This window comes from Hemiscyllium ocellatum, chromosome 25 (assembly GCF_020745735.1).
Source record: "Hemiscyllium ocellatum isolate sHemOce1 chromosome 25, sHemOce1.pat.X.cur, whole genome shotgun sequence".
Classification (NCBI taxonomy): domain Eukaryota; kingdom Metazoa; phylum Chordata; class Chondrichthyes; order Orectolobiformes; family Hemiscylliidae; genus Hemiscyllium; species Hemiscyllium ocellatum.
Window position 1 is genome coordinate 13,426,192 of NC_083425.1, and position 18,313 is coordinate 13,444,504.

An 18,313-nucleotide genomic window follows, 5' to 3' on the forward strand; every position below is an offset into this window, starting at 1 on the left:
ATAAGGAGTAATTAGATTGAAATATATAAGATCCTGAATGGTCTTGATAAGGTGGATGTGGAAAGGATGTTCTCACTTCTAGATCAGTACAGAACCAGGGGGCAATGCTTTATATTTAGGAGTCACCAGGCAGAACAAAAGTGAGGAGCATTTTTTCTCTCAGAGGGTTGTGCAACCTTGCCCAGAATGCACTGGAGGTAGGATCAATTCAATATTTTCAAGGCGAAGGAAGACGAAGTCTTGTAACTTAAAAGATAACTGGGGTAGGCAGCAATAAGACCATAAGACATAGGAGTGGAAGTAAGGCCATTCGGCCCATCGAGTCCACTCCGCCATTCAATCATGACTGATGGGCATTTTAACTCCACTTACCCGCATTCTCCCTATAGCTCTTAATTCCTTGTGACGTCAAGAATTTATCAATCTCTGCCTTGAAGACGTTTAGCGTCCCAGCCTCCAATGCACTCTGTGGCAATGAATTCCACAGGCTCACCACTCTCTGGCTGAAGAAATGTCTCCGCATTTCTGTTCTGACTTTATCCCCTCTAATTCTCAGGCTGTGTCCATGGGTCCTAGTCTCCTAGCCTAACAGAAACAATTTCCTAGTGTCCACCCTTTCCAAGCCATTTATTATCTTGTAAGTTTCTATTAGATCTCCCCTTAATCTTCTAAACTCCAATGAATACAATCCCAGGATCCTCAGCCGTTCCTCGCATGTTAGACCTACCGATCATCCGTTTGAATCTCCACTGGACACGCTCCAGTGCCAGTATGTCCTTCCTGAGGTGTGGGGACCAAAACTGGACACAGTAGTCCAAATGGGGCCTAACCAGAGTTTTATAAAGTCTCAGGAGCACAACGGTGCTTTTATATTCCAACTCTCTTGAGATAAATGACAACATGCATTCGCTTTCTTAATCAGGGACTCAACCTGCATGTTTACCTTTAGAGAATCCTCGACTAGCACTCCCAGATCCCTTTGTACTTTGGCTTTTCGAATTTTCTCACCGTTTAGAAAGTAGCCCATGATTGTATTCTTTTTTCCAAAGTGCATTGTGCATTCCAATGTGGAATTTGAAACATAAACTAATTAATCATGATCTCACTTATTGGTAGAGCAGGCTTGAATGGGGTAAATGATCAATTTTTGCTATTTTGTATATTTGTAGAGTATTTAAACTCAGCAGTTCAGGAATATCTGAAATTGCTAGCTTTTGCTGATTTTTTTTCACTAAAACAATGTGTCTACCCAGCTAATACACGTAGCAACTATTAGCAACTTTTGTATTTTTGAAAGGGGATCTATGAAGGAGAGGAATATCTTCTGCCAATGGCCCCTTTCAAAAAAAAACAAGAACTGCAGTTTACCAGCTGATAGCTACTTTTATATTTTATATTGTCAGTTCTGAGAACTCAAGGCTTGGATTGTAATATTCCTTTGCTTGGACTGAGCTCTGTTACTCTGCATTGTTCCAGTAAAATCTATGTGCAGGGTTGTCTACGTTTTGCATGTTGGGGTATGCAAGGGCATAGGATGGTGGGCTATAAACATTGCATTAGCTGTTGGTTTCTCAATGAATACTTGACAATCATGCCATTTTGAGACACATTCTGAATTATTCTTTCAAAGAAGATTCTTGGAAACTGTCACAGATATGTCACAGGGCAATTAATGATAATTCACTGAAAAGCCAAATGTGAAGTTCAAAGGAAATAAGTTAAGCTGCAAGAAAATCTTTACCTCCATGAAATCCTACATATGTTGATCCACCTTCCATTCTTGGCAATTTAGTGATGAAATAAATATAGACTGTGCAATCGTCACACCTGCTTTTGTTGATTTCATTTATAGTTGAATACCTGCTCAAAGGACATAATGTTATAACAAGTACAAACTTAGTTCAGTGAATAATCTTCAATTCATTAGAATGTCTTATGTTTCTGCAAGCACTGACTTTTACGTCCATGTCCCAACTTTCCTCTTACCACTGATCAAGTCCTTGTTCTTACTCATCAGTAAGAGGTTTGTTTCAATCCATTCTAATTAGCACTTTCAGTCATTTTTCACTTGTAGTCTACATTAATTTAGAAATTTACAGGAATCTAAATTTAACATATGTAAAGATGGAATCTAGTTTTTTTGAAACAAGCAAAAAAAAGTTATGATACAATTAGCCAAGTTAAATATTTTAATCAATTCTGTATTTGTAGAAAAATAACAAAAAGAAATAATTCTTTTTAAAAGCTTTGGACTGAAAAATGAAATTAAGCTGCCTTGGCTACCTTGAATTACTTGATTATATAAAAAAAGCAATACAAAGTATTCTTGGCAAAAAAAACTCATTCCAAATAGAAACAGTGGTAAATTAGTGAGAATGTATCTGCTCAGACATACTGTGGATGCAATTACAAAATATTTAGTGAATTCACAACAATATGAAATTCTGCCACGCAGTGCCAGGAGAGACAAATGTATTACATGATGTACACTTAGCAAGAAAATCCTGGTTCCTATTCCTAAATCCATTTTTATGAGGAAGATTTCTGTGAAAGTACAATCTTGACTCAATGTGGATGAATTTGGACACAGTATTGAATTTTGCAGTGTGTCATGAATTTACACACACAGATTAACACAACTAACATTTTAGGCATTCCACAGTGAATGAGTTGCTTGCCTATGCCAAACCTGTACCAAACTCTCTCCAGACAAAAACAACCACATTAGCGCACTGTAAAAGCAAATGACTGCAGATGCCAGAATCTGTACTGAAAACAACAATTGCTGAAGATCATCACAGTCTTGACTCGAAACGTAAGCTTGCTCTCTCTTCATGGATGCTGTCTGATCCACTGTGATTGCCAGTATTTGTTGTTTCCTTCACATAAGCACACTCTCAGCTTTAGGTCATTTCAGACTTTTTACTGCCTCCTGACAATATGACATTTCCACAATAGCCTTGTGCTCTCATTTCCCCTCATACATTTGCTCAGCAGGTCTTGTCTATCTTTCTACTTCTTTCCGTCCATTTCCTACAATGCCAACTAATCAACTTCCTTTGTGGCATGTGGGAGTTGACATTGTGATTGATTCTCCCTGTCAAAACCACCATCAAAAATCCATCTTAAACCACCCTGTCCCTGCAAATTATAAGCCAATCTCTAAAGACGCATTTCTATCCGAAGTTCTTAAATATATTGCCCACCCTCTTCAAATGAAGTCGACGTTAATTCTATTCAGTTATGTTCCGGTCCTTGCTTTTATATTCCATGCCTCTATTTATTATCCCAAGACCAACTGTTTCAAGTTGCCTGGCTATCTTCAGAGCATTAGATATGTGAACCTTAAAGTCCTTCTGCTCCCGTTCTCCCCTCAAAGTTGAATCTGTATTGTCTCTTGATGTTTCTTCTATCAAAATCCGGGTGCTCCGGTTTCCTCCCACAGTCCAAAGATGTGCAGGTCAGGTGAATTGGCCATTCCAAATTGCCCATAGTGTTAGGTAAAGGGGTAATGTAGGGGTATGGGTGGGTTGCGCTTTGGCGGGTCGGTGTGGACTTGTTGGGCCGAAGGGCCTGTTTCCACACTGTAAGTAATCTAATCTAATCTAAAAATGCACTACTTCACATTTCTTCAAAATTAAAGCTATATTAGCCCTCTTCATCCTCCTTAACCATAGGCAGAATCCGAAGAGATTTGACAAATACATCAAGGACAAAAGAATAATCATGGAGAGAATACATTGGGTCCACTGCTTTTTGTCACTTATATAAATCATTTGGATGTGAATATAGGAGGAATGGTTACTAAATTTGCAGATGACATCAAAATTGCTGGTGTTGTGAACAGTGTAGAAGGTTATCTCAGTGTACAAAGAGACCTTGATTTCATGGGTTGAAGAGTGGCACATGAAGTTAATTGAAATACAGGCAGGACTTATACTTTTAATGGTAGGGTCTTGGGAGAGTTACTGAATATAGAGACCTTGGAGTGCAGGTTATAATTCTTTGAAGATGGAGTCATAGGCGTACAGGGTAGTGAAGAATGTGTTTGGTACACTTGATAAAAACTGACATAACAGCGGATGCTGTAAATCAGACACCAAAACAGAAATTGCTGGCAAAGCTCAACAGGTCAGCAGCATCAGTGAAGAGAAATCAGTTCTGTTGAAGGATGACTCAACCAGAAATATAAACTTTGATTTCTTTCCACAGATGCTTCCAGACCTGGTGAGCTTTTCTCACAATTTCTGTTTCTGTATTAGAACATAGAATAGTATAGCACAGTACAGGCCCTTCAGCCCACAATGTTGAGCAGCACATTTATCTGAATCTAAGATCAACCCAACCTACACACCCCTCAATTCACTGCTGTCCATGTGCTTGTCCAGCAGTTGCTTAAATGTCCCTAATGTCTCTGACTCTACTCCTACCACTGGCAATGCATTGCACGCATCCACCACCCTCTGCGTAAAGAACCTACCTCTGACATCTCCCCTGTATCTTCCTTCAATCACCTTAAAATTATGACCTTCATTTCTGCCCTGGGAAACATCTCTGGCTATCTATTCTATATATGCCTCTCATTACCTTGTACCTCTATCAAGTCACCTGTCTCCTTTCTTCTCTCCAGTGTTAAAAGCCCTCATTCACTTAACCTGTCTTCATATGACAATCCCTCCAAGCCAGGTAGTATCCTGGTAAATCTCCTCTATACCCTCTCTAAAGCATCTACATCCTTCCTATAATGAGGGGACCAGAATTGGACACAATATTCCAAGTGCAGTCTAACCAGGGTTTTATAGAGCTGCAGCAAAACCTCACGGTTCTTAGACTCAATATCCATGTTAATGAAAGCCAAAACAACATACGCCTTCTTAACAACCCAATTAATTTGGGTGACAACTTTAAGGGGTCTATGTACGTGGACCCCAAGACCCTGCTGTTCCTCCACTCTGCCGAGAATCCTGTCTTTAACCCTATATTCAGCATTAAAATTCAACCAGTCAAAATGAAGCACTTCACATTTATCCAGGTTGAACTCCACAATAGCTGCAACTTTTCAAAACAAGCTATCATACTCATTGCAGGTGCTGTTTATACTGCTTGTTCAAGCAATGGATGTAAGTTGCTGCAGATGAGCTGGAGCAGAGGATATGTATAAAAGGGATTTAGCTAGAAATAGGTTAGTCCAAGTGGATCCAAAGAAAGGGAAATCATGGAATTCTTACAGGATGGCTTTTTGGAACAGCTTGTCATGGAGCTCACACGGGAGCAGTCTATTCTGGAACTAGTGCTATGTAATGAATCAGACTTTATAAAAAAATCTTAAAGTAAAGGAACACTTAGGAAGCAGCAATCATAATATGGTAGAATTCAATCTGCAGTTTGAAAGAGAGAAGGCAAAATCAGATGTAAAGGTATTACAGTTAAATAAAGGTAATTATGAGGGCATGAGAGAGGAACTGACGAAAATAGACTGGAAGCAGAGCCTAGTGGGGAAGACAGTAGAGCAAAAATGGCAGGAGTTTGTGGGTATAACTGAGGACACTGAACAGCGGTTCATTCCCAAGAAAAGAAAGATTATCCGGGGAGGGATTAGACAGCTATGGCTGACAAAGGAAGTCAGGAAATTATTAAAGAAAAAGAGAGATCCTATAAAGTGGCCAAGAGCAGTGGGAAACCAGAAGATTGGGAAGGCTACAAAAACAAACAGTGGATAACAAAGAGAGAAATAAGGAAGGAGAGGATCAAATATGAAGGTAGGCTAGCCAGTAATATTAGAAATGATAGTAAAAGTTTCTTTCAATGCATAAGAAACAAATGACATTGGGCCACTTCAAACTGATGCTGGAAGCCTAGTGATGGGAGATAAGGAAATAGCAGGAGAACTAAACAAGTACTTTGCGTCAGTCTTCACAGTGGAAGACATGAATAATATCCCAACAATTAAAGGGAGTCAGGGGGCTGAGTTGAGTATGGTTGCCATTACAAAAGAGGAAGTGCTAGAAAAGCTAAAAGGTCTTAAAATTGATAAATCTCCTGGCCCCGATGGGATACATCCTAGAGGGAGGTGGCTGAGGAAATAGTGGAGGCATTGGTCAATTTTTCGAAAGTCACCGGAGTCAGGGAAAGTCCCGGATGATTGGAAGATCGCTGTTGTAACCCCCTTGTTCAAGAAAGGATCAAGACAAAAGATGGAAAATTATAGGCCAATTAGCCTAACCTTGGTTGTTGGTAAAATTCTAGAATCCATCATTAAGGATGAGGTTTCTAAATTCTTGGAAGAGCAGGGTCGGATTAGAAAAAGTCAACATGGATTTAGTAAGGGTAGGTCATGCCTGACAAACCTGTTGGAATTCTTTGAATAGGTAACAAGTAGTTTAGGCCAGGGAAACCCAGTGGATATGGTCTATCTAGACTTCCAAAAGGCCTTTGATAAGGTGCCACACAGGAGGCTGCTGAGCAAGGTGAGGGCCCATGGTGTTCGAGGTGACCTACTGGTATAAATTGAGGATTGGTTGTCTGACAGAAGGCAGAGAGTTGGGATAAAACGTTCTTTTTCGGAATGGCAGCCGATGACAAGCGGTGTCCCGCAGGGTTCAGTGTTGGAACTGCAGCTGTTCACGTTATATATTAATGATCTGGATGAAGGAACTAGGGGCATTCTAGTGAAGTTTGCCGATGATACAAAGTTAGGTGGACAGGCAGGTAGTACTGAGGAAGTAGGGAGGCTGCAGAAGGATCTAGACAGTTTGGGAGAGTGGTCCAGGAAATGGCTGATGGAATTCAATGCGAGCAAATGCGAGGTCTTGCACTTTGGAAAATAGAATACAAGCATGGACTACTTTCTAAATGGTGAGAAAATTCGTAAAGCCAAAGTACAAAGGGATCTGGGAGTGCTAGTCGAGGATTCTCTAAAGGTAAACATGAAGGTTGAGTCCGTGATTAAGAAAGCGAATGCAATGTTGTCATTTATCTCAAGAAGGTTGGAATATAAAAGTTCCGTTGTGCTACTGAGACTTTATAAAGCTCTGGTTAGGCCCCATTTGGAGTACTGTGTCCAGTTTTGGTCCCCACACCTCAGAAGGACATCCTGGCACTGGAACGTGTCCAGTGGAGATTCACATGGATGATCCCTGGAATGGTAGGTCTAACATACGAGGAACGGCTGAGGATCCTGGGATTGTATTCATTGGAGTTTAGAAAATTAAGGGGAGATCTAATAGAAATTTACAAGATAATACATAGCTTGGAAAGGGTGGATGCTAGGAAATTGTTTCCGTTAGGCAAGGAGACTAGGACCCGTGGACACAACCTTAGAATTAGAGGGGGTCAATTCAGAACAGAAATGCGGAGACATTTCTTCAGCCAGAAAGTGGTGGGCCTGTGGAATTCATTGCCCCACAGTGCAGTGGAGGCCAGGACGCTAAATGTCTTCAAGGCAGAGATTGATAAATTCCTGATGTCACAAGGAATTAAGGGCTACGGGGAGAATGCAGGTAAGTGGAGTTGAAATGCCCATCAGCCATGATTGAATGGCGGAGTGGACTTGATGGGCCGAATGGCCTTACTTCCACTCCTATGTCTTATGGTCTTATGGTGACCAGTTTTTGAGGACAAAGTCCCTCATTCTGCCAATGATCAAGAGATTTGTCCCAAGGTAGCTGAACAGCTTAGGGACGTGAACAATATCGTCAAAGCCATCAGACCTCCAAAAACAAAATTGCCTTTTTCCCTGCTGTAAAAACACCTAAATCTGAAGGAAGCCAGTTTAATTCCCCTCATCAGTTGTTGTAAGCTGTGGCTTTTAACCAATAAGTCAGAGACTTGACGAGTGTGAACCAGTTGCTCTGTCCCACTTGCACGTTTAAGTGGAGGAGAATGAAGGAGCAGCAGTCCTAACAAATCAAAACGACCATTTCAGGGAGACCGGTGTACAGGGTCCATTGAAATGCCTTCCTAGTTTTCCCTTCCACCCAAAACACCTTTTTTTCGTGTGTTTCTATCTATGTCTCCATGGATGTGTGTATATAAAAGGGATATGAGGTTTTGGAGAGGATTTGTGGATCAGGTTGTGCTGGTGGTCCTCCTCCCACATGACTCGCCACAATGCATGGCAACAACACCAGTGAGTCCCTGGCAAAGCATTGGTGCTCCGCCCCACCCGCCATCCATGTGTCCTGGTTTGTTGCAGCAGTTGACATAACCTCTGGTTGTTTCTGAGATATTGACAAATGATGTTCAGGTCCATGTGCCCGCCAATGGAGTTCTGAGAGTAACTTTATTGGTCAATGCATTGAGTGTAGGAGTTGGCTTATCGTGTTGCAGCTGAACAGTACACTGTTTAGGCCACTTTTAGAATACTGTGTTCAATTGTGGCCTCCCTGCTATAGGAAAGAGGTTGCTAAACTTGAAAGAGCTCAAAAAAAGACTTACAAGCAGATTGCGGGGGTTGCAGGGTATGAGCAATAGGGAGAAGTTGAATACGGTGGGGCTATTTTCCCTGGAGTGTTGTAGGTTGAGGGATGACTTTATAGAGGTTTATAAAATCATGAATGGCATGGATAGGATAAATAGCCTCAGCACCATCGATGACCCGCTCCTTCATTTTGCTGACATTGAGGGAGAGATTATTGTCCTTATACCATGCCACTAAGCTGTCTATCTCCTTCCTGCACTCTGTCTTGTTGGTGTGTGTAAATCCAGTTAGAACTGCATTTAGCCAACAATCAGTACTGTATAAGGAGTATAGTAAGGGCTGAGTATGTGGCTTTGCTGGACAGCAGCACTAAGGATTATTGTGGAGAGGGTGTTGTCGTCTATCTTTACTGATTGCGGTCTGTGGGTCAGGACTTTGAGGTTCCAGTTGCAGAGGGGGAGAATTAATCACTAACTGTTGGCAAAAATCCACCTGGCTCACTCATGTTCTTTTGGGATGGAAATATGCTATACTTCCCTAATGTGTTCTACATGTGACTCCAGACCAATAGCAATGTGGGTGGCTCTTAAATGCCCTCTGAGTAATTAGTGGTATACAATCAAAGCTAGTCTGGCCAGTGATACCCATCAATGGATACAAAAAAAAAGACTGAATTAAGATGGATTTTGATCTACAATTATTTTAGGGGAAGGTGGGTAAGAGCAGTGGAGACTGTTTTTACTGAATGGCAGAGCAAGAATTGCAGGCATCCATCCATACAATTCATATTCGTACGTGGCTATTTTCACTTAAGTAATCAATTGTTTTGTTGACTGGCCATCCATATTTCACCCTCCACAAACTTCAACTCAATTAAAGCTCGTACCTATATCTTATACAGCAAATGTATATTTCATCTATCCTTCATGGCCTCTCTTACTTACATTGGGTCTTGCTCCCTCAATGCCCCTATTTCATATTTCTTATTCTGAAGTTTAATTCTCTCCGTGGTCTTGTTCCCTCCCAATGTCTGTAATTTCCTCCAAGCATAAGCATGGCTTCCTCCAAATCTGATATTGTGCTTTCTTAATTCTTTTACAGTATCACAGTTGTCTAGCAACCATGTTCTGGTCTTTATGTCCACCTTCACCTCCTTCTTCCTTTAAGATACTCCTTAAAGATACATGAAGCTATCTGTCATTAGTGAATGATGATCTCGGCAAAATAAAACTCAGAAACTTTTCAATTAGCATCATTCATTCTTTAAAATATAAAAGATATATTGTGTATTCAAGAAAAAAGTTCTATCTTTTCGTTTAATGTATATCAAAGAAAGAAAGACAAAGAAAATAACTGCAATATGGGGCAGAGAAGAAGCATAATACTTACTTTGCTGAAGCAATTAAATTTGCACTTTGTGAACTATTTTCAAAGTCTGTTTGTATCAGCAAGATTTTATTTCCTTGGCAGAAGTCAACACAATGTCTGGAGGCAAAGATTGTATTTGAAAACATTTAACAAGGTTAACATTTGAGCAGTGAAGCAGCAAACATTAAAGAGGAAAACTTGAGAAAATAGTAATCAGTACATCAGTAATCTGGTGACCTTTGCTAATTTTGTTGCTAGATCTTTATTATTGATCAGAGAAGCAAGTTAGGAAAACTTTGATTTCAATTTATCCATGTTTTGACTGCAGTGCAGGGATATCATTGTGAATTACTAACCTGAAGGGGTATAAGTAGATATCCAATTACAAAGGCAAAAGAAAGAGGAACAAATATCAGACCCAAAAAAAGCTGAAACCAATTCTACAAAAAGAATGGCTATGAGAATTTGAGTTAATCTCAGGATCAACTGAGGTGTTTAAAAGGGAAATAACTTCTTGGAAAGTAAAGTTAATACGGAATTTTTAAAAATGCTGAGGGAATTTTGATTAAAATTTTAGATTTGCTTAGACTAAACAAGCTAGTACATAGATCTGAATCAATGAATGGTTGATTCCTATGTTGTCTGTGAGGCATTTTTGCACCAAAAGCCTTTCATATCAAGGAGACAAACATTTAAATTAACGTGAGTTTTCTTTTAAAAATGAAGACTTAGATTAGAAGTTAAAAATATGATAATTTATTTTGATCAGAATATAATCTTGCTCTGTGACAGTTGCAAAAAAATGACTTATTAACCATTGCCATTCATTGAAAAGTATAACTAATCAACAGATACATTTTAAATTATTTAATTGTTGGAAACTAACCTTATTTTCTTCAGGAATGAATATTCTGTGTCAAACTGCTGTAGTGAGAAACAGAAGACTGCCTCAACACTCTCACCTACTTCCCTTTGCAAAGATTCGACATCAGAAGTTGTTAGAAGACGTGAATAAGTTGTAACCTAAAATAAAGAAAAAACAATTAATTAGCCATGGTTGTGAATAAAGCAAACATCGAGATTCTCCTGTCCTTTTCTGTTAAAGCCAACTGGAGTAGATTTTTCTACTTTTTACAATTATTGTGATAGCAAGATTGAGATTGTCAAATGTAGTGTCAAATCGCAGACAGCACGGTGGCTCAGTGGTTAGTACTGCTGCCTCACAGCCCCATAGTCCCAGGTTTGATTCTAGCCTCGGGTGACTGTCTGAGTGGAGTTTGCACAATCTCCCCGTGTCTGCGTGGGTCTCCTCCGAGTGCTCCGGTTTCTTCCCACATCCAAAGATGTGCAGGTAAGGTGAATTGGCCATGCTAAATTGCCCACAGTGATAGGTACATCAGTCAGAGGGAAATGGGTTTGGGTGGATTACTCTTCGGAGGGTTGGTGTGGACTGGTTGGGCTGAAGGGCCTGTTGCCACACTGTAGGTAATCTAATCTATACTTAAAACTAGATAAAACAGATACTGGTGCTAAAATATTATACAATGAAACTTAATGAGAAGATCAATTTCAATAATCAAAAGATCAAGTTCAAATACGTTAAAAGGTTTTCGATGTTTCAGCCTGTGTGGAGATTTGATTCATCACTGTCACATGTACTGAGAAACAGTTCGAAGTATTGTTGTGTGTGCTCTCCAGACAAATCATACCGAGAGGAGGAGAAGAGAACAGAATGCAGAATATGGTGTTACAGCTGCAGAGAAGATGCAGATAAAGATCAACTTTAACACAAGACACCTACATCTCAGTTGATATTTAAAGGAAATTCTCTACAAATAATTTATAGTATACCTAGATCAAGAAATTGTAACCTAGTAATTGGCACATAAATTGTTGTTACAGCTAAATTATGCTTATAGAAGCAGCTTACCTCAATGAATGCTGCCCGATGTTGAACTCTGGATGTGGTGTGAAAATGTACAAAATCCGCAAGGGAATCATGATGTTGGTCTGCAAAGTACTTCTGCATTATCATGTCAGTTTGATATGGAGCAAATTTAGAGTTTGTTAAACGAACTATAGAGTCTGGGGTGGCACAATTCAATAACACCCATTGTGCTTCTTTAAGAGCTTCTTCCCAGGAACCTTCACTCTGCTTCAACCTTCCTGTTATTTGTAAAACAACAGATGCACAGGTGTCAGAGTGATAGCCAACAAATACATCAGATGGACTGTATGCTTGCTGTCTTACGTGGATGGAGGCATTTCTGGATTGGGCTGCTGTGAACGTGTCCACCCAACGCTTCAATTGTTCTACAATATCTCTTTGATTTCCATCAAGAACAGTATTAATGTCGAGATAATGTTTCTCAAGCCGATTGATAAGTGGAATTGGGAACTCTTTGTAGACCACCTCTTTCTCTTCTATAACTACCAGCCTGAAATCTGGATGGACTCTGCATTTGACTCTATGAGTTCCCAAACCCAAATCGACATATTTCTGTCCTCCAAGATAGACATAATATTGATTCAATGCATCATAAAGACTTTCGTAGAGATTCTGAAGGTTTAACAAAAACACCATTTGCCCAGTTTCCATACATATCTTCACACGATTGATGTTTCTGCAAATCTGAGTATATTCCTGATCCTTAGGAAAACTGGACCCGAAGATGATCTCAGGCTGGTGTTTTCTGGAGAAAAACATCTGCTGAAGTATTTGAAGAGCTGCATAGTTTTTAGTTAGAATGAGCAGGTACCGACATTCGTTGTCATGAGAATCAGCACTTATATTGAGATTGATCAGTTCCAGTGTATTAATGCTATTATGAGAAGCATTCTTGAGTACTGACTTGAAAACTTCCATAACATCAACATCATCGCTTCCACTAAAGTTACGCAGCACAACCTGCACTAACTGCTCTGGTGTTGGTTCCAATTTGGTAGCTTTTGAAAGTGAAAAAACCATTTTTATTAAACTATAATAATCGCGCAGGCCAAAAAACTCCTTATTTTGCTTTTTGCAAACAGCTAGATAAGCATCTGCAAAGCTCACAAACAAGCCAATCACTTTTTTCTGTATCACAGGATCCGAAGAACAGATCCCTTTTGCACTTTCAATCAGTTCTTTTTTGTCAGGATCTCCTCGTGATACAAAAATTCCTCTATTCATTTTAGCAGGGTCGAGGGCCCAATTGGATATTCCGATGAAACCAACTTTTTTGTGTTTAAGGGGATCATCGTCAATGCACCCATCTTCCAAAAGTGGATGTAGAGTTTTCAGTGGCATTTTTGGAGAATCTTCAGCAAGGCCAATTTCATCCAAGACAACCACTGAAATATATTCATCAAGATTCTTTCCTTCTTGGAATCGTGCACACTGCTTAAATGTATTAATGATTCCTTCAGGGGTGGAATGAGGACTGCACTGAAATGATACTAGATGGATCTGCTTTAGGTTTTTGTACAATTCAGAATGTGCTGCTTGCCCTTGCATGGCATCTGCTACAATTGTTTTTGCAAGGGACTTTGAACTTCCAGGCTTTCCTACCAAGAACAGTGGAATTTTAAGTTCAATACAAATAACCATCATGAAAACATTTTCCTTCAATGCAGAATTTCTTGCTATTGTTTCTCGCAGCGGTACACCACTTAATAAAAGGTCTTGGAGGAGCACGAGTTGCTCCAAGAATTTGGCAGCATTATTATATGGTGTAGGAAGATGACGGCAGATAAATTTCCGATACGCAACTTTCTTTTCCAAACATGCATGGTAACAAACTCCAAGTGCCAACACTATGCACCAGATTATATCATTTTTGGCATCAAGGAGTGCATTCTTAACAGCTTGACCTTGTAAGAATTCTTTCAATTTGTTCAAAAGCATTTGGCGACGGGTGTAAAACCAAACAAACACTTTCATGCATCTTTCCACATCTCGAAGACTGACAAAACTGCATTCATCTTTCTGATGTCTCATGAAATTTTGTGAAGCTGCCAAAACATCCACTATGCACTTAATATAGGTAGAAGGAACTGAAATGGACTGAGTCAGCCGTTGAACAATTTGTTGAATGTACATCTTCTCAGTGATATCATTAAGTTGCCCAAAATCCCATACTAATGGTACCATACTTGGTGGTAAAGCTTGTACACGATAAACAAGTTGCCTCAAGGGAATAGATCCTAGTTTATCTTCTGTTTCATCTGCTCGAACACGGTAGCCTAACCCAGCTGACTCTAAACGCTTTATCATCTCATCTGTATGCTTTCTGTAAGGATTGCAGGCTGCTATTATCTGTAAACCAGTATTGGGAGTTAAAGGTATCCCTTCAATCATCTGATCACAAAGAATTTCCTTAATACTATTCACAGCTTCAGTAGTGTTGGCTTCATCAAAGAAGAGAATTGTGTCAAAATCAAAGTTCATCTTATTTTCCAAAGCAACAACTTCTGCATCTTTAACTTTTGAATAAATCATGTCTGCAGTTGTTCCACCATGGACTTTGACTAGTTTCAAGTTGTCAGTGTTCGCTCCAACTTTCCGTAAATCACATAAGAACTTAATCAACCTGGTCTTTCCACAGCCAGTTTCCCCCATGATGATTACAGGAATGCCACACCTGAAACGCATGTGAATCGCAAGAATTTTTAAAATATTATCTGTGGTGAGCTCATAGGTTTCATCAGGGTCCATTGGCCATTGAATGCCCAATACTGTACAAAGACGCTCAATCTTTTCACTTCGTGGAAGTTGGTCAAAATCTGTGTTGAATGGAACTCTTTGTAGAAGTAAACCATTGTACAGTTCACGAGTCATTATATTTGGTTTAATAATCTTGCCATTTGATGGGTTTATGGCATCAATCCCACCTTGGCCATTTTCGCGAAGGTGGAAGCCAATGAAAGTCATAGATGTGTGATCATCATTAAAAAAAATGTATGGATGTGGTTCAGATTCCCACATTTTCCTCACAAGAAATGGTGCAAGATCTTCTTCTTTAACACCTTCTAAGTTGATGATTTCCCTTCCTGGGCTCTGGTCTGAGATACTTAGAGAAGGTGTTGCAAAATCTCTTGCCATCAAAATCATGAAATTAACAACAAAAGTTTTGAATCCTTGTAGAGTATCTTTGATAAAACTAAAGTCACAAAACACAGAGGTTTCACAGTCCTTCAACTGCAGGTTCAGAAAACAGGCAAAGTTCCGCAACTCAGACCAAGAAGGATCCATCACCCCACAATAGATCAAAAACAGCTGCAGGCACTCAACATGGCTGCCTTCAACAGTTCCCGTTTGATAGCTGAATGTATCCAGATTTTCTTGGTTTTTGAATCTTCTAAGATACTGGTATGGCCTTTGAAATGTTTCACTTTGAAATTCTTCATCATCTACAAGAGGATCAATGCCATTCCATGATAGATTTTCAGATTTTCTGACTTCCTGTTCAAGAACTTCTTTTGGTGGTCTACAGTATACTTTGGGAAAAATATCGAGGAAGCCATGCTTTGGTATTTGGGTCCCCTGAAATATAAAAATGAAGAACTGAATCAGAATATCATTTTTGGTAAAGTCGCCATAATCCAACCAAATCATAAGCTTCTCTCTGTCTCATTATTGACAGCTAATTCTTAATCACTAAGTGTAAGTGTTCTGCTGTTCTTTCCTTTTTTTTGCTTTTAACACAATGTCCCAATTTTTACAAAAAAAAACTCTTAAGGGTAAGTAATATTATACAATGAAACTAATGAAAAAATATATTTTGGCACTATTTCCAGATAACATAACTGCAAAGATACTCAATCTTCTTCAAACAATAGAAGTGCAATACTACAGACAACACCAAGATTAAGAATAAGTGGTGGACAGATGGTGCAAGAATCCTCTGGCACTCTCAAACTAGTTATTCAAGATTGAATACTAGTCATGGGGGCTGTGATTAAAGGAGTGCAGTCCCAATTTGGCATTGAGGCAAAGAACTGCACAAGTTTACAGTAACATCTAGGAATGTTGTATTAACTGGGGATTTAATAGTCAGAGGATAGGAAGGTAGTTCTGCTACTGTGAACTTGAGGCTGATGCTTCCCTAAGGACAAGCAAAAAGCCAAAAACTATTGTCAGTGTTGAAACCATGACATCTGTAGAAAATGGTGGAGGTTCAGCAGTCAGAAGTTGAAGAACTAGGGAGAAAGTTAAAGACTGGATGAGGCTTCAGTCAGTGCAGACATTGAAGGTAAAAAAAAGAGAATATTGGGATTTTGAGTGGGTTCAAAGAGACAATTCTACAACTTTAGGATTATTCATCCCAAGTCACTAGTACTTTTAATTAAAATTATTGATGCCAACAAACTACATTGGATGAACGCAGATATCTGAACAACTTGTAAGACAGAAAGAGGCTACAGGAATATGATAGTGAAGAGGTTGAAAACAAGCATATATACTTTAAAATTATAGTGCTATCAGACAAGAAAGCAACTTGGGTCACTGAGCAGAGGTGAGGTATGAACAGACCTTTACATGAACTGAAACACATATAGTGGAGTGTCAGATCAGCTCAGGTTTATGTAGGGTCAAAGATGACAGAGCTGCCGAGCAGTTAAGGTAAAATCTAAAGGTAAAAAAAGGTATAAAAGTAAGTTTCAGCAGTATATGTATTGAGGTAGAGGCAAAATTATCCAATGTTATGGAGGTGAAAATAGACAATTTTGGTGATGGAGTAAACATGTGGGTCAAAAGTTCGTCCATGAGTTATGCACAATACAAAAAGTCCAAATAGCTTCATTCATCTGTAAGTTGCAGCCAGGGCAATGGTTACAGTCTACAGCTGAAGAACCATGTTTGCACCATGGACTCTCTAACACTTTTATACTTACATGTCTTGCATGTTTTTTAGATAGGAATCCAGTCGGGTCTAGCATTTCTACAATGTATATATGGCATGGCTTACACTTCCACATTTTTCCATCAGTGCCCATCAAGTAATGCAAGATGAGTAGTTTGAAAATAAATTCGCATAATCCTTTCTGTACCTGAAAAAACTCTCTTCGGTTATTACTTAATTAGACAGTGTCATGCAAATGTTAGTATTTTGGATATGAAGATAGCATTTTTAATGTGAAATTAGGTACTATGCATATGTATCATAATGACATTTATTAAAACAAATTTTAAAAATTTGATCGCGGGACAATGATAGATTATTCAGAAAGTTAGAGTCATACAGTTAGAGAAAAGTACAGCAATGAAATAGTCCCTTTGGTCCAACTCGTCCATGCCAACCACATATCCTACCTAATCTAGTCCCATTTGCCAGCACTTGGCCCATAACCCTCTAAACCCTTCCTATTCATATACCCATCCAGATGTCTTTAAAAGCTGTCATTGTACCAGTCTCTACCACTTCCTCTGGCATCTCATTCCATACATGCACCACGCTCTGCGTGAAAAAGTCGCCCCTTAAGTCTCTTTTATATCTTTCCCCTCTCCCCTAAACCTAGGACGGCATGGTAGCACAGTGGTTAGCACTGCTGCCTCACAGCGCCAGAGACCCAGGTTCAATTCCCGCCTCAGGCGACTCTCTGTGTGGAGTTTGCACATTCTCCTCGTGTCTGCATGGGTTTCCTCCGGGTGCTCTGATTTCCTCCCACAATCCAAAACAAAAGTACAAATTAGGTGAATTGGCCATCTAAATTGCCCATAGTGTTAGGTGAAGGGGTAAATGTAGGGGAATGGGTCTAGGTGGGTTGCGCTTCGGCGGGTCGGTGTGGACTTGTTGGGGTGAAGGGCCTGTTTCCACACTGTAAGTAATCTAATCTATGCCCTCTAGTTCTGGACTCCCCCACCCCAGGGAAAAGGCTTTGTCTATTTAATCCCATCCATCTTAAACATCTCTATGAGGTCACCCCGCAGTCTCTGACACTCCAGGGAAAACAACCCCCGTCCCCCCTATTCAGCCTCTCCCAATAGCTCAAATCTTCCCATCCTGGCAACATCCTTGTAAATCTTTTCTGAACCCTTTCAAGTTTCGCAACATCCTTCCAATAGGAAAGGGACTAGAATTGTACACAATGTTCCAAAAGTGGCCTAACCAATGTCCTGATGAAGGGCTTTTGCCCAAAACATTGATTTTCCTGCTCCTTGGATGCCGCCTGACCTGCTGTGCTTTTCCAGCACCACTCTAACCCAAACTCGGGTCTCCAGCATCTGCAGTCCTCGTTTTTACCCAACCTATGTCCTGTACAGCTGCAACATGACCTCCCAACTCCTACACTCAATGCTCTGACCAATAAAGGAAAGCATACCAAACACCTCCTTCACTATTCTATCTACCAGCAAATCTACTTTCAACGAACTATGAACCTGCACTCCAAGATGTCTTGAATATTGTTAATTAATTCACCTTTATAATGTACACTGCAAAAACTGGTTAAAAAAACATATTCACTTTGAACACAGAACATTAAAAATTTGTCAAGACAGAACATTCAGGAACAAAGTGAGGAAACAATTCTTCACAAAAATGT

General features: G+C 39.7%; 1 protein-coding gene across 1 annotated transcript in view; it reads right to left on the reverse strand.

Moving 5' to 3' along the window:
• The window catches only part of rnf213a (ring finger protein 213a), a 168,369-nt gene that overhangs the window by 79,069 nt on the left and 70,987 nt on the right, over positions 1 to 18,313 (reverse strand). Inside the window, exons 24-28 of the mRNA XM_060844830.1 lie at positions 16,664 to 16,819; positions 11,718 to 15,311; positions 10,674 to 10,810; positions 9,809 to 9,904; positions 1,742 to 1,860 (exon numbers count right to left, since the gene is read on the reverse strand). Of these exons, the coding sequence (XP_060700813.1) occupies positions 1,742 to 1,860; positions 9,809 to 9,904; positions 10,674 to 10,810; positions 11,718 to 15,311; positions 16,664 to 16,819 (4,102 nt within the window). The remainder of the gene's footprint in view (positions 1 to 1,741; positions 1,861 to 9,808; positions 9,905 to 10,673; positions 10,811 to 11,717; positions 15,312 to 16,663; positions 16,820 to 18,313) is intronic.